The sequence below is a fragment of the Excalfactoria chinensis genome, chromosome 2, assembly GCF_039878825.1.
Source record: "Excalfactoria chinensis isolate bCotChi1 chromosome 2, bCotChi1.hap2, whole genome shotgun sequence".
In the NCBI taxonomy this organism is placed as follows: Eukaryota; Metazoa; Chordata; class Aves; order Galliformes; family Phasianidae; genus Excalfactoria; species Excalfactoria chinensis.
In genome coordinates this window covers 21,015,180-21,039,828 of record NC_092826.1, presented here as the reverse complement: position 1 = coordinate 21,039,828, position 24,649 = coordinate 21,015,180, and the positions used below count along the sequence as shown (strand labels likewise).

Below are 24,649 nucleotides of genomic sequence, written 5' to 3'. Positions count from 1 at the left end.
TTTCTTAAAATAGATCTGAAACCAGTTTTATTGTAGAAAGACCACCTTTACAGCGTTTACTTCTCACTGGTTTGTTCTGGCATGCTTCTAATGATGTCAGAGTCACCTGGAAAACAGAAACACATTATTACAGGAAGATATACAGAATGATCCATTCCCAGAAATCATCATAATTTGGATAACTTAGAAAATACTTCTAACTGCATTTGTGCTAATCCATGCACAATATGCTTACCATAATTATATATATGTCACTAGCATTTTCAAAGCCAGTACTAGAGCAGCAGTCCAGTCCTGGAGGACACAATGCATAGTTTTAATATAGCGAATGTCTAGCCTCCCCTGATCACCACAATATCAGGACAGCGAGAATATTCGCATTGTACTACACAGCAGAAAGGCTATATTCCACTCCTGTAGCCTACGCTCAAGCTTACAGCCACTGACAGGATACCAACAAGCTGAATATTCTAAAGAAACAGGGAATTTAAACTGATGTTATTTGGGCAATATTTGGGAGTAGCTAAAACAGAAATCCATGTGTGCGTTTAATTCACAGAGTCACACAGAATCAACAGAATGGCCCGGGTTGGAAGGGACCCCAAGGATCATGAAGCTCCGACCCCCCTGCCTGGCAGGGCCACCAAACATACACAGTTCGGATGCTTTTGGTCAAATAGAACAATGTAAGATAAATTTGATTCTTGTCTTGTAAGATTTTGGAAGGAAGAGAGGAAATCACATCATTAGTAGACTCTGGAATGAACAATTCTCTGGAACAAAGACTGCTACCAAGCCACAATAATTATGCACAGATTTCAAGTTTTAACATTTAATATGATTTTCAACTCTGCTACTGAATTAGTATCCATCCATATATACACAAGGAATAAGCTATATAAGACAACTCACAATCCAGCAGTTTATTTTACCAAGATCCTAGATTAACAAAGTCGAACAGTAAAAGGAGCTGTATGCAAATGTAAGAAAACAATTACTGGACAAAAAGAATAATAGATCTTGGTCACTAACCCAAGGAAGAACTTGGACAAGGTATGAGCCCACCTCTGCACTTTACTTGCTAAGCACTGCTACTGGTAGGTGAATGTACCGATACATACCCACTGTGTCCATTATAAGGCAGGAGATACATACCTGGGTCAATAATGGCCAGCGTGCACACTCTGTAGTATTTCCCGCATGCTGTGCCCAATTCAATGTTGTTGCCACTGTAATGATGGACACCAGTCTTTGCAAGCATGGCGTAGTACTCGATCTCTGATTTTCTAAGATTCAAAATCCAGGTATTAAAGTACTGACAATCGATCTGATTGACTATACAACAAAAGCAGCTTAAACTCCCAATTACTCTTCAATCCCACAGATTCTTTCAGGAAATAAAACAGTCTCCTCATTTCTCAAGCATCTACGTTATTTTTTTCCCCTGTATGTGCAGTTTCTTTAATCTGTTGATACTCAATGCTAACAGAAAGGGACTAGAAGGTCAATAAGGGCCGTGTGAGGAGATGAAGATTACTGTAGACTTCATTCTCCTAGAACACCAAATGTTCCATGCTTCAAACATTTTAAACTGCTATCAATTACTCGTTTTTCCTACTCGTAAAATCATTTTCCAGTATCCAACTTGGATAAATCAGGAAGTGAATCTCACTATACTTTCAGAGAATGGCTTAGGCTGGAAGGGACCATGAAGATCACATAGGTCCAACCCTGTCGTGCACAGGGACAGCTCCCACCCTGCAATGCAAACTGCTCGTAATGAGAAAGCTATAAGACAGCTGGAAAGCACCGTAGCACATCCAGACCTATAATCTGTATACACCAAACAACTCATCGTGTGTATTTCATCGCACTACAGAGTACATCTACAAGCTACTCTGCATTACCAGCTTGCACGAATCACACGCTGCGTTTCTACAAAGCACCTGCCTCAGTTTTTAAGCAAGATCTTTTCTCATACATCTGCTTACCTCAAAGCAGGACAGTTGTTGGCTAGGATGACCAACTTGGCTTTGCCTTGCCGAATCATCTTCAGAGTCTGTTTGTATCCTAGCACATATTTACCACTTTTCATCACCAGCTGAAGCCTGGAGTTTATGGACTCCAGAGACTTTTTCTGCAAGAATAAGTAGAAAAGTTTCACTACGTGTTATTTTACCTTCCACAAAGTGGCAGGGAAGTTAAGGTGAAGGAATTCCAACCACATGCAATCTTCTCCTGGTTATTTGCAACACAGAATAAAAAAGGCCTGCATTAAAAAGCTCGTGGGTAAGCAAGATGCTGGCACTGTTTGATGGCTTCACAAAATACTTCTGATCCATAACTTGGTAATGAAGAGCACTGCCACTTCCCCTATGCTACCCAGTCACATCATGGAGTATTTATTTTGCATCTGCAAAGCTCAGCTGGTCATGCCCAAATATGAACTACCTGTGCCTTATGAACCTGAGCCACATTTCTAGTTTGCAGTGCATGCACTAATATGCGTTCCACCAATTGGGAGAAACAAATAACCACAAGCAGCAGGTGAAGACCCTCCAATAGGTGTATGACGTCCGATAAGGAATAATGAACACTGTCATCTCAAATGAAACTCATACTTGCTACAGCTGCTTTAAGATTTAAGACTGGAATGTAACAGGAAACACAAAATCTGAGCACTGTGGCCCTTTAACCACGCTAGGAACACAGCTACAGCCCCCTCTGCCTCCGGCTGGAGCAGGGAACCCAGGAGTGGTGAGGATACTGCATAGGAGAGAACCGAGTACAGAGAAGCCGGAAACGAGCAGCCGTGGTGCCACGCTCAGAGCTACAGCCCGGGCCCAAGAGGGGCCGCAGTGGGTGCCTCAAGCTGCGCTCAGGTCCCCCCCGCCGTCCCCGCCTCAGGCCGTGCGCGGGGCCGCTCCTCCCTCCCTCAGGCCCAGCAGAGCGCCCCGGCCCCACAGCCGCCCACCCCGCACAGCCGCGCGGGAGGCCGCGCCGCCGCCACGTGAGGCCACACGCAGCCGGCTCCCACTCACCGTCTTCTTTGCGGCCACCATTGTCGCTGCCTGGCGTTAGTTCGGGCGGTACCTGGAAGACAGGAGCAGCGGGGGTCGGGTTAGCGCCGAACTGCGGCTCCTCGGGCCCGCCGGGCCGAGCCCCACTCACCAGACGCACGCCACCAAGATGGCCGGGCCGCCAGAAAGGAGCGAGCGGCCGGCGGGCGCCGCCTATCCCCGCTCCACCTCTCGCGAGAGCTTCCCCGCACCTTCCTGCTGCTGCGCACGGCCGCCATTAGCGGGGCGGAGCTGTGGCTCCATGGGGCTGGTGTGGGTGTCTCTGTAGTGAGGCGTTGATACGCCTTTCTGCTGGCATAGCTACCTCCGGGATGGCTTTTTGCTGGTATATGCCTACACATCTCACCAGGTTTTTCTGAAAGAACAGCCTCCTCGGTGGCACTGGTGCCCAGCTGAGCCACGTGATTCTAAGTGATATAAAAGAAGAAAACTATGCATGGTGATAATGAGACCTCATTTTCATAAGATCATAGAATAGTCTGAGTTGAAAAGGACCACAATGATCATCCAGTTTCAACCCCCTGCTGTGTGCAGGGTCACCAACCACCAGACCAGGCTGCCCAGAGCCACAACATCCAGCCTGGCCTTGAATGCCTCCAGAGATGGAGCATCCACAGCCTCCTTGGGCAACCTGTCATCTTCTTCAGTTCTGGACTTGTGATCACAAATCAGTGAGTCACGAGTCATTGCTGTGTCTTACCTGGAGCCAAAACTTCACGATCCATCAGTTTGAGCAGAGGCGGCAGCAAAAGGAGTTCCCACCCTGAGCTTTCTTTTTGTTTTCAGAGTTGTTTTTGACTGAAACCACTGATCATTTCATAACGCTGCCCCACAGCGGTGCTGGCACCAGTGATGGGATGTCCTGCTGTGGGTGGGAGGAGTACACAGAATCACAGCATTGTAGGGGTTGGAAGGGACCTCTAGAGATCATCGAGTCCAACCCCCTGCCAAAGCAGGCTCCCTACACCATGTCGCACAGGTAGGCGTCCAGGCGGGTCTTGAATATCTCCAGAGAAGGAGACTCCACCACCTCCCTGGGCAGCCTGTTCCAGTGCTCCGTCACCCTCACTGTAAAGAAGTTCTTTACAGAACCTTTTGTACCTGAGGAGGGAGGAGGCAAAAGGGTGAGTCAGGGGCCTCCTGAGGCCGTATTCCCCTGACACTGGCATATCATTACACTGCAGTGCAAGCAGTGGTAGCAGAGTGCACACATCCTCGAGGAAACAAATTAACAGGTTTTCCATCACAGATGGAGCTGCCTAAAGTCATGGATGTGGTCTCTTGCAGCAATTGAGCTGCAATCAGTAAGTATTGGATGCACTATGTGGAGGTGGACCTGTCTGTGCAGCGCATGCACATGTGTTTGTGCTGGTAAATCCCAAAGCAATTTGTTCCCCATATTGTAGAACATGAGACGCTGCCCCCTCCAATGCAATGATAATCATACCATCAATTTCTAGTAGAGTAGTTGCCCTGCTTTTCTAAACATTACATACAATCCTATGACAGTAAAGTGAAGGTCAGAGCAGTAATTATACATGCTCTTGTAGGCAGTGTGTCATCAACTGAATAATAATGCAAAATATGCAAAGATATCGGCTAGAAATATAGTTCTATTCCCTCCTACATTTTTAGCCCTATTAAAATCTCTGCACGGTTATATGACAGCTTTGTGTGAACACCTGCATTCTTTTGCACTCATCGGGGCTATTACAAGCGACAGACTACGTTGTCTGATCATAATCACATATTATATTGAATTCAAACGTGTTCATCCAGCCTTCGCAGGGTGATGCACTGAACTGTCCCCTTCGTTGTCAGGCACATAAATACAGATCTTCGTTTTGGACCGCTGGGAATTTGGAAGATAAGATTCTTTGATAAGAAGATCTTCAGATTCTCAGCCATTGCCCTCCCAGGCAAAATTAAGAGTTGTATTTCGGAGGCAGTTTTCTGCGGCTCTTAAGTGACCACCACAGAGCAGATGCAAGTGGAGCTACACAAATCCCATGCTCCAAGGTCATCTCCCCTTCCTGCCCCCTACTTCTCCAGCAACCCACCACACCCAGAAAGCTCGTATCCTTTTTCTGTTCCATATTTCTGTCTCTTTTTCCATTCCTGAGACTCCTACTTCCAAAGCTCTTTGCCTTTCAACTCCATTAGCAGATGCACATCCCTGCCACGTAGACAGACCAACAGATAAGCGTGCTAATGCAGCTGTGTGCCATATACAAGAAGTAGAAATCAGAAGCTTGAGCCTGTCTGGCACCAGCCCCAGCCCTGTCTTGCCTCCATGGTTCTTGCTTGGGGGTGTGCACCACTTCTTGTTTGCACAGCGAAGTCTTGAGTAACGCCAGTACAAAACTGAGCACGTCACCTGCCATCACAGAATCATAGAATCCTGGGAGCTGGAAGGGGCTTCTGAATGCCATCTGGTCCAACTCACCTGAAAAGAGCAGGGACATCTACAGCTAGATCAGGTTGTCCAGGGCCTTATCCAGCAAAACTATGGCATGGAGCAGTGAGATGTACTCGTGTTGGCTGATCTGCAGAGGGCACACATTGCCCAGGCCGGAGGCATTAAGTGACGGTGGCACAGATCACCGCAAGTGCCATCAGTGGAGCTCCTGTCTCTGTGTGTCCCAGAGCTGGTTCACCACATTTGCCCCATCCCAGGGGAGCCAGTTACTGAGCTGCAACCCTGTCCCGCCTGCCTCCGCCTCCAGCCCTCACATCCCCTCACATCCCATCTTCCTATTGGAAAAATGGAACGTCTCCATTACTTGGGAGAAAGGGAAAAAGAGCACCATGTCGTTCTTTAGTGACTTCAGGAGCTGCTGCCAAATGCCATTCCTACGCCCAGGACTATTGCTGTGCTCTACACAAGGTCTGCTCAGAGAACACGACGTGCAGAAGCAGCCCTGTCCCTCTCAGCGAGTGCTCTCAGCTGCTGATGCATGCCCACATGTGTCCTCTCTTTGGCCAAGGTATATCTTGAATTCACTTCTTCACTGTTTCAGTAAGACGGATGGCAGCTGTGTCCTACACCTCTTACCTTTGGCTGAGGAATGAAGAGAAGCAGAGACTAAATTTCTCAAGAGAGAAAAGGAGCAGAATGTAACTTCCTTCTTTATTTTTCCTTTTTCCTCAGTGCCCAATACATAATGAATCTATTTTGGTGGGTTGTCCTCCTTCTCTAACAAGTGATGCTTTACGCTGGGCTTGCTTACACAAGCAACTATAAGACATCTTTCATTTAGGCAGCAGTGCTGTGCTGTGCGGTGCCAGAGCACTGCCAACAGGTTGCCGAGAGGGGTCTCCTCCTTAGGGACCTTTAGAAGAACTAAAGAGCGGACACCCCGGTGCTAAAACCTCTCGGCGCTCCCTCGAGAGGTTGCACAGCAAGAACCCAGCTCCTCCTCACCCCCCCCGCCCCCGGCCCCGCCCGCTGCCTTCCCCTCGGAGCAGCAGAGCCATGGGCTGCTCCAGCAGCGCCCGCAGCCGCCCCCAGGAGCCCCCCAGCAGCAGCGGGGCGCCGACGAGGGGTGAGCGGGGCCGGGGGTTGGACGGGCGGCCGCGCCGGGTGCTCCCCGTGTCTCACGGGCGCTGGGAAAAAGCCGAGGGGCTCTCAGCTTCTAGGGGCATACGCTGCTGAGAGCAAACAGCCTCTCGGGTTTTCGGTAACACCTTGTCAGAATTCCATCATATCTTGCAAAAGCAATGTTTCGCCTTTTATTTCTTCCCCAACAAAGTTTGGGAACCGTTATTACAGGAACTCGCAGGTAACAATCTTGAGCTCTACAAAACCTGCATCCTATTTCCTATAGGAAAACCTACTCGCTTTTCAACTTGCTGCCTTTCTTTCCTCTATTCTTCAGTTCTAACTACCTCCTTGCCGTCGTATTCTGGATGCAGCACCCAAGTTTATTCTTTATTTGTTGCTATTGCTGAGGTGCCGTGGGCTGTGTGGGGGGAATGCTGAGTGTGCTGCTATGAACACTCCTCATGTCCTACCTGTGTTGTTGGGCTGGGTGTCTTTAGTTGTGTTCTAACCGAGTTGAATGGGAGAGGGGAATTTGGAATAGATGCCTCTAAGTGCGCTATTAACAGGAATAAAGTGTCTTTCATTTCCTTCTATGGATGCATAGCAAAAACTTGGGGCTCTTTTGAAAGGGAAAAAGAAGACAAAAGTCACAGTGTTGTAACTGTGGTCTGCTCGAATTCAAGGTGCGGTTGGCTGAAATGGTCTGCAGCGAGGAAAAGGAATTTTAGAACTGATGGCCAAATCAGCAATTATAGATGATAAACTAAAGAAAACAATAGGGCACTGTAGGAATGCTGGCCGCCACGTGGTTTTCATTCTTGGGGATGAAGGTATTGAACAGATTACCAGGAGAGTTTGTTTTTTTCCGTATTAGAGAATTCTTTGCATCTCAGTTGAGAGCAGAGAAACGGTTCAAGGCTTTCCAGCAGTGCAAATATCTCATTGCATCAGAGGATTTTGTCATCCAATTTATATCATTAGAGGCCTGGTGTTCCTAGGAGCTGCAGGAGAATCCCAGTGCGGATGTTTGGGAGTTGAGTTGCTGTTACTGGTAGCGTGAATTCAACGCTCTGCGTGACATGCTTGTTTCTGTGGCTCGTCTATTTCTGCCCATAGGTTGTCAGTGCCACTAAGCGAGGTGAAGGCATGAGAGGTGTCTAAAGGGATAGAAAATAATGCATGAAAAGATCTAGTCTGTTGTGTTAGCACACGCTGTGCTTTGTGGCTGCAGTGAGGCTTCTTGGAGGTGTGCAACTTTCACCAAGTATTACTCAACCATAGAAGCTGCTGAAATTTGTACAGTGGATGGGCACACACGCAGTGTATCCGCTTGGATGACCTTTAAGATCATGTAGTTCCAACCTCCTGCTAAAGGCAGGGACACCTCCCTCTAGACCAGGTTGCTCACAGCCCCATCCAGCCTGACCTTGAATGCTCCCAGGGAGGGGGCATCTACAACCTCACTGGGCAACCTGTTTCAGAGTCTCACCACCCTCCCAGTGAAGAATTCCTTCCTAATATCTAGTCTAAATCCACCCTCTTCCAGTTTAAAGCCATTTCCCCTGTCCTGTTGCTACATGGATGCTGTGTGGGCTGCCTCACACCGCACCTCTGTGCAGCTACAGATCTTTGTGTAAGGGGCCTTTCACTGTGTGTGCGCTTCTCAGGCCTTTAAGGGGTGTTACAACCCTGTGTGCTGCCTCCTTTAAATCACAGCCTCAGATTCTTAGAATTGTCACATTTTGTTTTTCAAGCATCACTAGGTGGAAAAAATCACACGGAGAAGTTAAGCTGACAGATTGAGCTACTGCCCGCTCATGCTGCAACATGCATAATCCCAATGCATTATTATAAGCAAGCCATAATACAGCTCGTGGCAGTACCTTAATAACCGATGCATTGAAGACCTGTGGTTTCACCATGTGGCTCTAAGCCTTGCTGACATCCAGCTGGCACAAAGATTAATTACAGCACCAGTGAGGAGGACTGGGACCTCAGAGCAGCTCGGTACCTGCTTCCCTCTGACTGTCACCACAGGAGCTGAGTGGGCTGAAAAGGGCCTCCCCTGTGTGTCCCCGTGTCCTCCTCTGGTCCTCTGCTGGGCTTTGTAGGCAGCCAAGAAAGCAAAGCACCTGAGATGTCTGCTGGCCACTGTTCAGCATGAGGCCTGGCTCCTTACCATGCTTTTTGGTGGGGGCTTAGCCTCCCTTCGGGAGGTTTTACAGTTCCCAGGACAAACAAGATTTTATGTGTTCCATAGTCCAAGTTTCTTTCTGTATTCTCTTGACACCTCATATCTCCTGGTCCTGCCCCCTTCCTGGTTCAGCTGCCTTTTACAAGGGGAAATGATTTTAAGTTGAAGGAGGGAAGATTTAAGTTGGATATCAGGGGGAAGTTCTTTACTATGAGTGTTGAGGTGCCCTGAGGGGTTGTGGATACGCCATCCCTGGAGGAGTTCAGGGCCAGGTTGGATGGGGCCCTGGGCAACCTGGTCTAGTTAATGGGGAGGTTGATAGCCCTGCCTGACAGGGGGGTTGGAGATACATGATCCTTGATGTCCCTTCCAAGCCGGGCCATTCTGTGTGATTCTGTGATTCTCACACTGACTTGGTGATGCTTCCTGGGGAGCTGCTTTGCTTGGATGCCTCAAGAGCTGTGAGTTTCTCTAAAAAGCAGCAGTATTCCAGCAGCCTGTTCAAGAGCCAAATGTATTACATTTATTTTCATTGCTGCTCTGTGCGTGTACAAATTGCCATACAGTTCTGCTCACAAGCTTTGACACTATAGTAATAATGCTCCCAGAAAATGCAGTTCATCCAGATCTCATAATTATTACATAGCAAATTTTGTGCATCACCTCCCAATCTTTCAGTCCTGACATTCTTTCTGAGAAGGTTAAGCTCAAGCTCTCGTCAAACTGAATGTAATTAGAAAGTGATTAAACCAACCTGATAGGTGGGTAGAGCTCATTCTGAGTCTTCAATGAATACCTGTCAGGGCAATTTTGCCATTTCTTTGTGCATAAGTTTTGCCTGCCAAGAAGGCCTGTTTCTTTGAGGAAGTTGATGAGATGTGAAAGAAGAAGTTTTATCTAGGTGAGTATTCCTGTCATCGGGTGGTTTGCTGAACAACATCATGTCAATGGTAGTTTAGTATTTAATAACAGAACAGGTAGGTGTCCTGGTGGGTTTTGAGCACCTCCAGAGTAGGAAAGTCCACAGCCTCTCTAGGTATGTGTGAGAGCAGCAGTAGTTGCGGTGTGTACTGTTGGTAGCCGGGTGTGAGCTCTGACAGGCAGTGCTTGTGTGGTGCAGGCCCGACTGGGCCCATTTCTCACCTAACTGAAATGCCCACTGAATTTTCTGTAATTCTCTTTCTTTCCTTTGCTGTGACTGATAGCATCATCGGGGGAGAACTCCCCAATTGCTGATGATTACAAAACCATAGCTGACCAAACACAGCTGGATGCAGTGGAGGGTGTGAGCCTGGCCTCTGAGGAGCTGAAATGGGGTGAGCACCTGCCAGGGGAAGAGGCCACAGCTGTGACTCCAGCCTTAGAGCCAAAGATTGACTTGGTCCCTGAGAGAGAGGAGCCGGAGGGTACCGAGCCACCATGTGAAGCACTGGAGCAGAGCTCGGAGCTGCCATCTGTGTGGCGAGAGGAAAGCATTGGGACCTCACCGCCGGCACTGAGAGACAATGGTGGGCCTCCAGCACCAGGACCGGCAGAGGACAGTGGGCTGGTGGAAGGCAGTGACAGCTTTGTGGTGGAAATCATCAAGAAAGTGGACATTGCTGAAGAGGACCACTTCATTGAGGGTAATATCTGTGCTTTTGTAAACTCAGGAGAACTAATTCTGTCTCCAGAGACTTGTCGGGGCATCCTTTTGAGTTTAATGAGAGCCACCAGAGAGCTTCTGGAGCCAGAATTTTGGTCTCGGGCTCTGACCCACGTGTCTGGGGAAGCCTCAGGCTTACAAAACCATGCTGTAATAAATCAGTCATTAGCTCTGCCATTTCATTTTATGCCCTTTGTGTTCTTGGTGAGAAACCCCACCCTACCCCTCATTTAAAGTCTGTGTTTCTGTGTATCTCAAGACACAGTGCTTCCTATCTGCCTATTACTTAGTTGCCTATATTGACTATAAAGTAACTGTCCCTATTCACATGAAGTTGGAAGGCAGATGACTAACTGTAGAGGAAGAAGCAGCTCTTAGTTGTGCCCCTTGCATACCCCATCCTGAAGTCCTGGTAAGCAAACAATCATGATGGAGACAGAGGTGGAAGACCATGGTGCTGGGCTCCCCAAAGATCCCTGGGGGTTTTCAACTTGAGATTTAGGCCAGAGGCTGCAGGCTGTGCTCTTTGGGTTGGTGACCTGAGAAAGTATGTCTGGCTGTAGAAGGTGAACGCTTCACAGGAGAAATCAGCTTTCTCCTAAATGGTTACAAAACAGTCCAGTGAGGAATTACATACTTCCTCACATCCCGAAGGTGCGCGAAATGCAGATGGACTGATTTATGGGAAGCCCAATTGCACGTGCTGCTTCTTAACCCTGGAGCTTTGCTTTGCACGAGCTGGCTGCATAAATCTGACCACATTCCAGTAGCTGAGCATGAGCATTGATTTGTCCCCCCCTGTGTCTCTCTGTAAAAGAGCTTCGAGGTTTTCTTCAATATAAAATGGAGATCTATCATTTGGAATAAGGTCTCATTTTACCTAAGAAGTAAATGATGGGGTACCTTCTTGTAAAACCTCTCACTCAGTTGAAAACTTCAGTTTTATTAATGGCCATTTCCAAGCTTCGTGGTGCAGCACTGGAGGCAGAACAACACCCATTCCATTTTTACATCCTGGTGTATAAGATACTTAGGACTTGTTTTCTTTCCCCTTATTCTTTAGTAGCTGCGTGAGTAAAGATGAATTATGTAGTAGCTTCCCTGCTGCAGCCCAGATGGTACAATACTGTTTTCATCCCATTGCAAATAAAACTGCACATACCTAAAATAAAGTCCAAAACCTGGATAAAAAAGTGGTTTGAACCGGGTCAGTACTTCGGATGTTTAATCGAGGGAGTGCCATGGGGAACTGGTGTAAACATGGAAGGGATTTTATGGGCATATGCCTGGATGACAGAAAGCAATGGGAGAGCATCCTGGTTGTTCCTTGCTGACCCACTGAGCTCCGTACCTCTGTGCAGTGCCCCTGTGAGGGGTGCTGGAGGGCTGCCAAAGCAAAATCAGGAAGGAGCTGGGGCACGCAGAGTTTTTACAGAGGATCCTAATTTGATCTCCATCATTACCGTTCCCAGGTGAGACGGGAGAACAGGTGGAAACTGAGCTGCTCAGTCAGATAGTAAGCGGAGGGCCCGAAACAAAAGAAGAGGAAACAGGAGAAGCTGTGGATGGAGCAGCAGCGACAGAGATAGGTATGTTGACAGGAGGGAAGGACTGCATGGGTTATTGTTCAGGAGGCAGAAGCTGTGCTGTCCCCAGGGTGCACATCTCGTCACTCCTGTCCCTGGGTACAGATGCTGCTTTTTGCAGTTTATGGCAAGAAAGTCATAAATATTTTCCTCCATGTTAAGAAATATTGTTGCTTTCTGCTAAGCACAACTGTCTTTTTCATGGGCTATCTTTATACAGTGCATTTCAACCCAAGCCACTCTGTGATTCTATGATAAGTTACCTGGGTTCAGCTTCAGCAGGAGGCGTTACACCACTGCCTTTCATGGCTTCCCGACCAACCTCTTGCACCTGAGTACGTCTTTGCTCTCCTAGCACTGCTAAGTGTGTGCTATGGCCCTTGAGCTGTAAAGCCCTCTAACAGGCCAGCAAGTAACTCTACACACATCATCCTTCCTTGATGTGCTGTGAGGATGCAGAGTTTGGCTTGGTGGGAGGTAAATGGGAAGCACCAATCTTGTTTTCCAGCAGGGTGAGCGTGTTGCTGGGCAGGACTAGAAACAAACATCTGGAAGGCTTTGCAAGGGCTTTGCAAGCCATCTTCTGGGGCCTGTATAGAAAGACAGGTCCTCAAGAAAAAACAACCCAGTGATGTTCTAGTGAAGACCAAGAGATTTTATCATGCGATGATTAGAGCTGTCCTGAACCACTTTCTGCATTTTCTTGCCTTAGCAATAGTGTCATCAACTGTATTTCTAGTGATACAGGAGGAGCAGCCCCACTTCTGTCTCCTTAGCACATCTCAGATCAGTGTGCCAGTGCAGACTGCTCAGCAAGCAGCTGGGAGCAAGAAAAGCGAAGAGCACTAGGAATGGGACAGTGACCATCTACGTCTGGAATGCTGTTATGTAAGGAAGCAGTTCTTCCATCTTGAAAGGATATTGAAGAACTAAAGGTTCTGGGCAGGGAAGCAAGATTGCTGAAGGGAATGGAAACATTCATACACTGTGAGAGATCAAAGCATTCCAAGCCTTTGCCTCTGAGAGGATATGACTGAAAGGATATGAGCTGATTGCAGCACGAAATGAACAGTGCTTTAAAGGTAGTTGAGGTTCAGCTCTGAACAAGGAGATGCACTCTGAGGGTGTTGAATGGCTCTCTGGGTTTCACACAAGTGAGGCCTAGAAGAAGAAGGTAGCTGTACCCAGATGGGGTGGGGGAAGAGGAAGCTCAGCCGGTAGCTGCATGTGGCTGCTCCATGTCCAGACAGAACATCCTTACAGATGGGTGGAGAAAAGCAGCTGCCTCCTTCGTGCTGTGGTACTTCAGAGAACTTGCACCTTGAATTCCTGTAGGGTATATTGAATACCAAGATTTATCTTACATTAATCGCTATGTTATTTCCTTTTCCGTGTGTTTCAGAGACAACCAGTAACAAGGAATAGAAGCTACATCTGTATGAACATCCTCTCCTTGGGCCGGCCTTTCTGTCCACATGAAAGCTTTAGAATTTTGCTGCATTGGGAAAATAGAGCTGTTATAGATGGAGCCATGAAGCGGAGTAAGAGGCATCAAAAGAGGTTTTATATATAATATATATGTTTTTGAAGTCAAGCTGCCAAGACTTCAAGTGTTTGAAATACCTGACCTGGTACCTCCCTGCCACAGAGTGCCTTCCCTACATTGCCAGCACAGCAGGATGAGTCCAACAGATGTATAACCAACTGGTTTTTGACTAGGAGCCTTTCCAGGTTCTAATTTCAAACCTCTGAAACCTTCAGCATTCCATAGGATAAAGAATATAGTGTAGACTGGTTTTAGTTTTATTTTAATGGCTGTGCAAGCAGAAAGTCAGAAAGGGAAGTCCTGCTTCTGAGAACTCCTGCACATGCCCACACAACCAGGTTATGGAGCTGCTGCTGGTTAGCACACGTGGTTATTTAATAAGGCATCTTTAGCAATGTAGCTCCTAACATACACTCATGGCTTCTAAAACAGACACCTAACCAGTGGCTTATAGAAGCCTGTTCCCATAGGAGAGGTCATTGTTCCATTCCCCCATTTCATCAGGAGAATTATGCATTCAGGAATGGCGCTGTGTTCCAGAGCGCTAAGGAACTATTTCAGAGCTGAAGCTGAATGGCAAAACCTTCAAAGTTTACATTGAAAAAAGGCCCCAAATATAACTGTTGTTATGTATCTGATAGCATAGAACTTTCATCTGATGGTGAGTGATGCAAAGGGAATCTGTGTTTTTATTGGAGACTGTTTGGGAGACCCTCTGGCATAAGTAGGACATGGAAGAAAGGTCAAGTGCCTCAGAAGGGCGAACGTTGCTGTTTCTATTTGCTTTATTGTACAAAAGGACTTCAACAAATTTTATTGTCAGCAGCAAATGATCAAAATCCCCTCTAAGCTAAATTTTGTGCTGCGTATGCACGCCTGACTTCAGTCTGTATTAAATATTTTAATTGATATCCCTGGCCTATCAGCTTTTTCTGCTTTAGCTGATATTCCTTAGCCCTATCACTGCATTTAAGGTTTTCTGCCTGTCAGCAATCTTTTCAGACTGCAGCTATTTTGTCAGCTTCTTCTAAAGGTCACCTTCCTGCAGGCATACAGCCCAGGGTCCTCTACCTCCAGCAGCCCCGGTGGCTGGGTTCCTCCTGTATGCTGGGGATTTGGTTTGACTACCAGCACCTGAGCTGGCACCACCCAGCTCCCAAATACAGGGAGTCTGCTATGCTGACTGCTTGCAAGTTACACATTAGATCCAGAGATGCAGTTTGACTGGCTCTATTGAAAGATTTAAAAGCAGAACTGATGGCATTTCCATGGCAGATAGTACAACATTAACAGCACCAGTAGAGACAGCACTTGGAAATAAAACAGGAAGATACAAGAGAGTCAAGATAACCTGTTGACCACAGAATCACTCTTGCTGCCACCATTGTTACAAGGAAGACAGGTGACAATAAACACTCCTACCTCCTTATTCAACTTTTTCAATCATGAGAAACAATGCTAATTGGAAGCAAGAGGAGGGTTGCCCAAGTGGTGACTCAGCAGCTCAGTCCTTCTCTGTTATCTTCAGTCTTTACATCTCTTGCAATTACAATAGATGAAAGCTAAACTACCTTTTCCTTCCCAGTAAGTGAAATATGCTTAATGCTGTGCTGAACGTGAGATGTTACTTGTATAAATTACAAGATAAGAACTCAGATGCCAGACTTATGCTGAACATCCCTCCCTTGAGAAATAAGACAATCACTGTCCCACTGAGGCTTAGTATTTATGGTTTCTAAGCTACTAAATTACAATGCAGTTATCTGCTTCTGCAAACCTCTGGACATCACAAACGTTTGCCAAGGACAGAAATTGGTCTGTGGATCAAACAGCTTTCTTAGCTTAAGGTACAGCTGCAGAGCTAGTACAGTGTACTTTAGTATCTTATTTTAAACATCACCAAAATAAAAATGGATTTTCCTAAACGTGTTATCAAAAGCCAGACAATCTTAAGTCTCAGACTCCAGCCAAGCTAGCACTTACCATTCCATGACACACTAACTCATAGAATGGCCTGGGTTGAGAAGGACCACAGTGATCATCCAGTTTCAACCCCCTTGCTACATGCAGGTTCACCAGCCACCAGACCAGGCTGCCCAGAGCCACATCCAGTTTGGCCTTGAATGCCTTCAGGGATGGGGCATCCACAACCTCTTTGGGCAACCTGTTCCAGTGTGTCACCACCCTCTGTGTGAAAAACTCCCTCCTAACCTCTAAGCTAAACCTCCCCTGTCTCAGTTTAAAACCATTCCCCCTTGTCCTGTCACTACCCATCCTTATAAGCAGTCATTCTCCCTCCTGTTTAGGAAAAATAGGACTCTTGATTGAATAAAGCTCTAATCTACCTAGGAAGCTAGACATTTTGCTTCCTTTACTGAAAACCATAGCCTTAAAGAAGTTAAACTTGGACCCTGCTGGCTCTATGCAGCCAAACATGCCAGTGTTAGGATCCCAGAAGCAACATGGTTTGGAAAGGTTGGCTCTTCTACTCAACGCATAACTTCTTTCAAATAAACTGCATGGAGAACAAGGTGCTTGCAGCAGATTAGGGCAGGTGAAGTTTTGTTATACATTTTAACAGAGAATAAAGTTGAATTAAAATTGTCTACCAAGCTTTATTTCTGTGTTGTATAATCTGTAGGGCAAACATTAGGAGGAAAAAAGAAAGCTAAAAGAAAACCCTGGGAGAAGGTGCAAACTGAGGAAGTGCTTTGCTTTCACAGAACTAAAGACCTCATTTTGTTTCATGCCAGCAGCTCAGTCTAGCAATCAAAAGCTCTGCTTACCTTAATTCCATTTCAAACTGGATGTAAGTATCTTATACTTCACTAAACTAAGAGTTGCTCACAACACTTGTGTTTCATACTGGATAATTACGTGGTTCTTCTTTTTATAATAAAAAGCAGAATCAAGAAATATAAACAACTGCTTTCAAAAAAATAAAGCTTTAAACATCAGTGGAAGGCTGATTTTTTACATCCAGAATGGCTACATCATAGCTGTAAATAGAGCTGTTTTCAGTTATTCAGTAATTTATGAACCCAAAGAATAGATATTTAGGCCTAGGACATTCAGGAAGCCACGCACCTGGATTCCAGTCAAAAGCTAGATAACATTGGAGCTAAAAGTGGATTTTAAATCCTTACTGCAGAATGGCACCTATTACCAGCAATAGATATTTTTAATCATGTATCAGTTACATTTCAGACTCAGTCTGAACCTTTCTGGGGAAAGCAGTGATATATTCACATTCTTTGTTCCAATGAAGACATACAAAGGAGTTCTACGCTGCAGTCTGTGTTGTACTGAGGGACGTGGTTTAGTGGGAAATATTGGTGATAGGTAGACATGGATGATCTTAGAGATCTTTTCCACCCTTGCTGACTCTATATGAACAAATGGACAAGTCACCAGCAGGAAGAAAAAGAAAAGGAAAATAAAAATCAAAACTGCCATCTAGTGTTAGGTTTAAGATTAGCAAAGCAGCAGTACGGAACAATTAAGGCGGGCATCTTACATTGAAGCACATTGTGAGGTGTAACTGTTCTATCTATTGTACAAAGATGAATTTAGCTCACATTTAACATCACCGAGATCTGCTGAAGGTGAACTATAATTCTGCTACAGGAACTGTTAACTGTTCTGCCGGAACACAGTAATGCGAGCAAAGCTGTAACAGAAACATACAAAAATGAATTAGGAGTCTGCTTAAATACCGTAATGCCACTGCATTGTATTATTCTTAACTGACAGAACAAAGCAACTTTGTTCTAAGTTTCCTAGAAAGTTATATTCACATGACTACTAACTCCTAATAAATCTTAAAGCTGTAGGAAATAAAAGACATTGGCAATATAACCAAAGAGAGAGTGAACAAGGAGAAGCCAAGACTAATAGCATTCACGTGTAGAAAGCGTGTATGTAGCAGTCAGGCACTTTTCAAAGGTCGCTGCTTCAAAGTTCAGAAAGCAAAGAGAATTCATTCATTTACCCTACAAAAAAAACACCAATATCATGTTGGGTAAATAGTTGTAGGAGCGAGACAGGGAGTCAACTCCAGCATGAGTCAGCTAATTTTCAAACTAGTTCTTATCTTAGTTAAAATCATTAAGTAAAAACATCTATTTCTACTTGCTTAGCTGGACGATGAACACAGAGGAATGGGAAAGCTTACTAACACCAGCCTGACTTCTCAGTACTGCTTAAACACACCAAGTAGGTTCATTCTCTCTCTTAATGGCAGAGAGAAATGCCAAGAACCGTACTGCCGTGGTAGCTGAAAGCTTTCTCTCTCAAAGGACTGTTTTCACCCTTAGCTATTAAGAAATGATTCAAACCTAAAGAGAGTACAAGATAGGGATGTTGGTTTGGGTTTTTGTTTGTCTTGGTTTGTAATGGAGCACCAAAGTATAACCAGGAAAAGTTTGCTCCCAGAAGAAACAGACACATTTTTAAACATGTGATTATTATTTATTCTCATTAAACAGGTTTTTCCCCCCACCCCATACAATTGGAATGTCTTCCTTCCCCCCCCCAACCCTAAAATCACAGTATAGTTAAAGCTGAATGGCTATGAAAAAGACTATGAAAAACATAGCAGGTAGGGATTCATTTGCAGCTGATTTGTAATTATGAGGACGTGATTTTGGAGAAGCATCACTTTCTTCTTTCTAAAATGAATATCCCCCTGGATTAGCAATTGCTTCAGTGTGAAAAATGTAATCGAGTCTCAGCACTAAACCACTCTGCAAAGAAAGCATTTAAAAGAGTTTAGAAACAATACAAATGAATTGCCCAAAACACAGAAGTGAGAACGTGTGCTAACCAAGACAACTGTTCTACTGGTTTCCAATTTAACTTTTTCCAACATTTTAGATTATTACTAAAATGCTACTCTTACAATTAATGCCTTTCGTATGTCCTGCTCACCCACAGTGTAATTGGCACGCAGTCACCTAAAATGCATACTTTAATATCCAAATACCATCACAAAATAAAGCTCCTGTTCTCCAATCAAACCCTGCAGAATTTGACAGCATGCCCATAGGTTTCCTGCAGAAGTCACTATAAGCTTGTATTACATAAACTAGAAGGTTGAAATCAAGAAGAAAGCACCTTTCCAGGTAAGCTTAGTGTAGGACGTTGAGTCTTCACTTATAGAGAGGCTGGAACATTCTGGATGGGTCCTTGAACGGCAATAGCTTCAATCTCAATCCGGGCACCCTACATGAAAGCAATGAAGAAACATATTGAGAACTTTATGAAGCTATTGGGTATATAACATGACCTAATATGAAGAATGACACCTGGAAATTATACATTCCTGACAGTTGCATTACTCATTTAGCAATGTTAAAAATTCACTTTGTTCTTCCTGAAGTATTAGAAACCCTTATTTCTAGGGTTGCAGCCACCTTACACTACACAGCCAGGTTCACCCATGTTTTCAGAACTTACGTGCAGGAATAAGACTGATATTCCTTAAAGCAAAAATTAAATACTTAAGAATATTCAATAAAGTAGTCACAATGGAGGCTATTATAGAATAAGAAATGGGTTATAATGTTTCAGAAACAAAGACTTTCAGAATTCATTTTTGTAAATTAAACTTACTATTGGCAAAGCAGCAACCTGGAAGGATACTCTGGCTGGAAAGTTTGATTTGAAAACTGCAATTGAAACAAAAACATTCACTGATCATTTAAGTTTGCTTGATAAACAACATATTTCAAAATCATTTGTATAGAATGCAGTCAAGTTTCAAGTTCAAGAATACAAGACAAATAAGCTTAAGTCCACACTCTCTCCTCTCCAGCTCCTCTTGCCACCCATTTCCTTCTCCCCTAGTTCCCCCCACCAGTGGCAATTAACACCAAGTTCAGAAGTGGTACACTCAGGCTCCTGCAGGCACAAGGCAGGTTAATAACTCACATGAAAGAGCAGCAACAATTGCTTTCTTTAAAAGCAGGCAGGAGGGCTCTTTGGCAACAAGTAACTAAGCATCCAGCCAATCTGTTTTCACTTCACTTACATACTCACACACTCAACTCCATTTTGACATGTAGAAGATTATTCATCTAGGCTTCACTCAATGTGAGATGCTGTTAAGTAACTAAAACCCAAACCCATATAAGGAACTTATGTGCACAGACTCCCAAATTCTTCTGCACAACATAACTCTCTAATCGCCAACTTGAGTTTACATGCAATTTACATGCAATAATAATAATATGCATTATTATTTCATTTTCAAGTGCAGCAGGGTAGCTCATCCTTACACAAAACCTAAGCTTTGTCCCGGTGCAATAAGACAAAAATCATTCAAAGATACAAACAGATTTTAAAGAAATGAAGATAACAATCTGAAATTAAGCATCTTACAGCTGACTGCAGCAGAATTGTATTAGAGACAGCATAACATCCATCAAGGCTAGAAGGCACAGATGCTCAAACTGCATACAAAGAAGTTTGTGAAATGGTAGGACAAATCCACACCTAACTAGCTTGTATTTAGTTTGCTGCTTGCACATAAATGTTCTGTTCTTACACTGTATTTCTACTGAAGTCTCAAAGAACCCCAGACTATGTTAATTGAGTCATTGAAACACTTCACTTATCATATCAATTCCGCAAGCTGTACCAGTAAAAAAGTAACAAGTCTACTTACTCTGTCCGTAAACATCATTCATATCACTGAAGTCCTTCATGTCTGCCAACAAAACCGTTGTCTTCACAACTAGAAATTAAGTGTAGTTATTTCGTACCTATTGTATACAAAAGTTTGAAGTCTTTAATGCAGTTCTTGCTCTTATTCCAAATACCTCAAATATTTTAAACACTTTGAAAAGTTTTGCAAACAGATATTGACCAGCAGAGCAACCACCTGCAGAACCACCGAGAAAAACTAAATACCTAATGGATAACACTTGTATATTCTTGACCTGTTTTGAGAACAGCTCTTCCATTTTAGATTTCATTACAAGCCCAGTTCTTCTAAAAGAGACCAAGGCGAAGATCAACTAAAACAAGTTTTAGTATGTCAACTGTTGGCAAAAAAAAATGTATATCATAAAACCTGCTGCTAGAATAGACCGTATCCTCAGATGTCTTAGGTCTATGCCAGGATTTTTTTTAAACCCATGACTGCCCAAGCCAATACCAATTCCAAATTTGGCTCCATTATTTGAATCTGCCAAAAGATAATGAACATGCCTGTAACATAAATGCCACAGAAACAGACCTGTTTTTATTTGGAGTAAAGGATGCTTAAAATGCCTGTGGTCAGTTGTAGCTTCACCTATATGTAAGCTGCTTCAGTTTGAATTGAAAGCATTAGTACCACGGACAGAAGCCTCAGGTGAGAGGCAGTACCCCACTGATACCCATCACATAAAGACTCACATATAATCCTTTTCCTCTATTGATAAAAGTTGCACATTTATAAACAGCTTATTTATTTAAAAAAAAAAAAAGTGAAAATAATCACTTGTTTGCTATCTTCGGACAAGCACTTACCATTGCTAAAGTCACAGCCTGCAGCTTTAAGGATTTCTCCCAAATTTTTAAATGCCTGTAGAGAATTGAGACAGAAGTCCGTATGGATCACATAGGTTGTATAAGGGCAAGTATATAAATATGAATTGTAACCTAGCTACATTGAGGTTGTAGCTCACCTAGCAGGCCTTCAACAGTCAGAGCAAAACCAAAAATAGATTAAGAAGCGTATTAGTAAATAGTAACTTTTAATGAGCTCCTAATAATAAACCATCTATTTATCAAATGTGAAAACAATACAGCTTCACCTCATCATATCTACTACCTCACACAGTTTCAGCTGGGGAAACAAGTCTTATGCCAACTCAGAGGCTCAAAATTCCTTCTTATATGAGATAGAGGTTTCCCCAACCTCCAGGTTGTTTGGATGGAAAATGATAGTGAATGAATTATTTTCTGGTTTTACCTCACTTTGGAGGATGCGCAATATGCTTTAAGTCTCCTCAATTTCTCATGAGCCTACATTCAGCATAACAGAAAAGATTATTGCTAGAACACATCTTACCTGCTTAGCTTCTTCCTTTACACCTCCAGAGACAAGCTTCCCACTGGAAGGATCTACACCTATCTGTCCTGCAATGTACATGGTCCGGTCTACAAGCACTGCTTGGCTGAAAAGAAAAGTGACATTTCAGGTTGAAAGTTTCCTCGAACCATCTAACTACTCAAAAAGCACTCTCTTGACTGCATGAAAATACAAAATGCACTTACATATCTGTTTTTTCTGAGATACTATATCATAAATTGAATTGGAAAAGATCTTTGATATCAAGTGCAAACATCAACCTGACCAACCAAATCCCATCACTAAACCACAGTGCTTACAAACGGGCCATGCATTCAAACCATACATATTTGATTCAGCAGGAACTGGCACAATTGTAAAAGCACACAACTACATGAGTGTAGCTCGGTTATTGAGATAATCAATAGTAATTCCCCAAAAGGTGAAAGACATGAGCGCAGCAACACAACACTAAACACAGCTACACACTTTCCATGCTGTATACTGCATGGGGGGAAGGACAGAGTGATTTCACATCTACCCAAATAAATATGCCATCCCAACTTAAAAGGTGGTTGTTTCCTTGCCTACCTTACATCTCAGCTGTAGGGCAGTAATGTAAAAGAAAGAAAATAATAATCAAGAGGGCTGATTACTACAGTCAACATTTTATTCTCAAACAGGCACCATAAATGAGCCACAGCTGCAATATGAAGCCTCACAAACATTCTCTGGCAATATCTCTCCAGTGGCATGAATGTATCCAGTGTGCACAACCCCATTCTAGAATAGCACCTAACCTGGGTGACCTGGTGGCTGGATTACTTCAGCAGATGAAGAATCTAAGCTATTTTTTATACGTACATCTAGTGTGCTTTTGCTGAAGTAGAGTTAGAGATGTCTAATTGCTAAGTACTACAAACAGGTTAAAAGATTAAAACAAAGACTTTAACCACCTAGTAAACATTATGCAAGAGTCAGAGCATACATCTCATCAGACGGCTGAAGTATTTTGCAAAGGAATTGGAGAAAGACTCTTCTCAAAGTGTTTGTGGTGTGTCAACATGAACTTCCTTATCTCTTGACATCTGATAAGAAAATACATTCCTCTGATAGTTGAACAAGCCCCTGAAATTGCACAAACTGGAGTCAAGTTCCTCCCTGAAGTATCTAAATTAGGACCTCAGCTTCACTTCAGCATCAGTGGAGAAAGAAAGCCACTCTTTAATGAACACTTCATTAAATCTCTTAATTGCTCAATCTCATTGACAGGAAATGTATATATGAACACAAAATATATTCCTCAGTTTTCTTTTCTAGCATGTCATAGTTTGAGGTATAAACCATCAGACTACAACTTGTTTCTATTGAACACGTAGGGAGCCACATAACGAGTTATTAACACTCTCAGCTCTCTGGAAAAAATGAGATTGTCTTATACTGCTCATAGTAAAGCACATGACAACAAAAAACCTTATCCTTATGGAGCTTCGGAAAATCCCAAATCATGAGTAACTGTGAGGAAGGCAGAGGGAGAAGCATGAAGCCTTTCACTGCCTGCTCAGCATTTTCAGCTATCTGGAGTCTCTTCTATTCCTCGACTTTCTCCTCCTTGTACGGTTACCATGGAACCCCCCATTCACTGTCACTTCCAACAACTCACTAACTCATGAATATACTTCCACAGCAGCCAAAGGCATGAGCAAAGGTCACAGAGATTCCAAACACAAAAAATGTGATCAAACTTTAGCCGCAGATGTGTCCTATAATAAGGGTCAATTGTGCATCACTGCTGGAATCATAAGGAGTAGTTAAGTGCATGCCATACATATTTACGTTTCAGTACAGTTGAGGGCAAAGCTATACAGACATTATGACCTTGGCCAAAACAACACCATACCCCTCAGACAAATGGCATCAAGAAACGTGCTCTTCAGTGACAACAAGTGGGAAAAGGTATCAGACTTTCTTTACATATAGTTATTACCACAAGTACAGCATCTCTGTCACACCTGTTTAGAAGCTGACACAGACACATACATATACATGAAATTACTGGAAACTGGAGGAGTTTAGTAAAGGAGGAACAAAACATGGTGCAAATTGCACGCAGGACTGTAGCAGAACCAGGAATACAACCCTTCTATCCTAATCCTCCCATCCATATGAAGCCCTGATTGAGCCCAATGCTCAGAACTGAGATGCAGCAGTTACTTCTTACGCAATTATTTGTTCAGTGGACTTTGAAAAGCGTACTGGAACACGACCACTAAGTTTACCACTAACTTAGCTGATGTTAGCCCTGCAAGTTCAACAACGTGCTGCACAATAAGCAGCATTCCATCAACAACTACCAGTCGGCACAGGACATGGGAGCGCAGTTAATCTATAGCAGAAGGCTACGTTAAAGGCTAAGCCATTTGCTGCACGCACGTGGCTGAAGAACCCTCACTTTCCACATCTCAGATGCTCTCCTACCCACGGGCAATGCCAAGCCCTGGCTGCAACCCAGCAGCAGTGCGCTGTTGGCACAAGGTGCCCTTTCAGCGATGGGGTTTTCTCTGCTTCTACACCTCGCTAGAACTATAAGGACAGAGAAACACAAAGAACGTCAGGTTTGAAGTTCAGAAAGTTTCATCTCAAAGCCACGGGGACAACAAAGCTTTTGTAAAGCTCCAAAGTGCCACAGGTGGAAAAATCAAAACCTGAGGAGGCTGCGTTTATAGCAAGAAAACGCAGCTTAAGCCCATTATGAAGAGCCCCCAGAAGCCGACCACCCTTCTCAAACAGACTAACCCCCCCGTTACCACACACGGCGGACCCCTCACAGCACCACCCCTCGGGACGGAGCAGCAAACCTCCAACAAACCTCTCCCACGAGCCGTACCTGTAGGAACCCAGTGGCGTAGGAGCCTTAGCAGTGCTGATGATCTTCCTCACCACAGAAGCCATGACGACAACCAGCTCACACTCCACCTCCCCACCCCCTCCGCGC

General features: G+C 44.3%; 3 protein-coding genes and 1 non-coding gene across 5 annotated transcripts; 1 reads left to right on the top strand and 3 right to left on the bottom strand.

Moving 5' to 3' along the window:
- RPL30 (ribosomal protein L30) lies at positions 1 to 3,292 on the bottom strand. Of its 2 annotated transcripts, XM_072329285.1 has the most exons (5): positions 3,172 to 3,292; positions 3,042 to 3,093; positions 1,992 to 2,137; positions 1,156 to 1,286; positions 1 to 106 (listed from the first exon to the last, which is right to left on the bottom strand). In XM_072329285.1, the coding sequence occupies exons 2-5, from the start codon at positions 3,060 to 3,062 to the stop codon at positions 57 to 59; spliced, it is 348 nt and encodes a 115-aa protein (XP_072185386.1). In that variant the 5' UTR covers positions 3,063 to 3,093; positions 3,172 to 3,292; the 3' UTR covers positions 1 to 56. The 2 variants fall into 2 exon arrangements, with proteins under 2 accessions (XP_072185386.1, XP_072185385.1); XM_072329284.1 differs by having other exon boundaries at positions 3,042 to 3,226.
- On the bottom strand, positions 247 to 381 carry LOC140249267 (small nucleolar RNA SNORA72). The gene has a single exon (XR_011902983.1). It is a non-coding gene; the product is annotated as a small nucleolar RNA SNORA72 (small nucleolar RNA).
- A 3,254-nt stretch (positions 3,293 to 6,546) lies between the features above and the next one.
- On the top strand, positions 6,547 to 14,188 carry ERICH5 (glutamate rich 5). Its single transcript, XM_072329178.1, has 4 exons — positions 6,547 to 6,625; positions 10,024 to 10,443; positions 11,936 to 12,052; positions 13,452 to 14,188. The coding sequence occupies exons 1-4, from the start codon at positions 6,556 to 6,558 to the stop codon at positions 13,472 to 13,474; spliced, it is 630 nt and encodes a 209-aa protein (XP_072185279.1). The 5' UTR covers positions 6,547 to 6,555; the 3' UTR covers positions 13,475 to 14,188.
- Positions 14,189 to 16,191: 2,003 nt separating this feature from the next.
- On the bottom strand, positions 16,192 to 24,649 carry RIDA (reactive intermediate imine deaminase A). Its single transcript, XM_072329177.1, has 7 exons — positions 24,542 to 24,649; positions 21,655 to 21,760; positions 21,111 to 21,165; positions 20,263 to 20,331; positions 19,209 to 19,264; positions 18,711 to 18,818; positions 16,192 to 18,340 (listed from the first exon to the last, which is right to left on the bottom strand). The coding sequence occupies exons 1-6, from the start codon at positions 24,604 to 24,606 to the stop codon at positions 18,750 to 18,752; spliced, it is 420 nt and encodes a 139-aa protein (XP_072185278.1). The 5' UTR covers positions 24,607 to 24,649; the 3' UTR covers positions 16,192 to 18,340; positions 18,711 to 18,749.

Coding starts and splice junctions, on each gene's coding strand:
- RPL30 (XM_072329285.1), bottom strand. CDS start 3,062: ATGGTGGCCGCAAAGAAGACG. Junction 1,287..1,991: donor AACAACTGTCCTGCTTTGAG/GTAAGCAGATGT, acceptor TTTGAATCTTAG/AAAATCAGAGATCGAGTACT. Junction 107..1,155: donor GCTGGCCATTATTGACCCAG/GTATGTATCTCC, acceptor TCTGTTTTCCAG/GTGACTCTGACATCATTAGA.
- ERICH5 (XM_072329178.1), top strand. CDS start 6,556: ATGGGCTGCTCCAGCAGCGCCCGCAGCCGCCCCCAGGAGCCCCCCAGC. Junction 10,444..11,935: donor AGAGGACCACTTCATTGAGG/GTAATATCTGTG, acceptor TACCGTTCCCAG/GTGAGACGGGAGAACAGGTG. Junction 12,053..13,451: donor AGCAGCAGCGACAGAGATAG/GTATGTTGACAG, acceptor CGTGTGTTTCAG/AGACAACCAGTAACAAGGAA.
- RIDA (XM_072329177.1), bottom strand. CDS start 24,606: ATGGCTTCTGTGGTGAGGAAGATCATCAGCACTGCTAAGGCTCCTACG. Junction 20,332..21,110: donor AGGCTGTGACTTTAGCAATG/GTAAGTGCTTGT, acceptor CTTAATTTCTAG/TTGTGAAGACAACGGTTTTG. Junction 18,819..19,208: donor AGGTTGCTGCTTTGCCAATA/GTAAGTTTAATT, acceptor GCTTTCATGTAG/GGTGCCCGGATTGAGATTGA.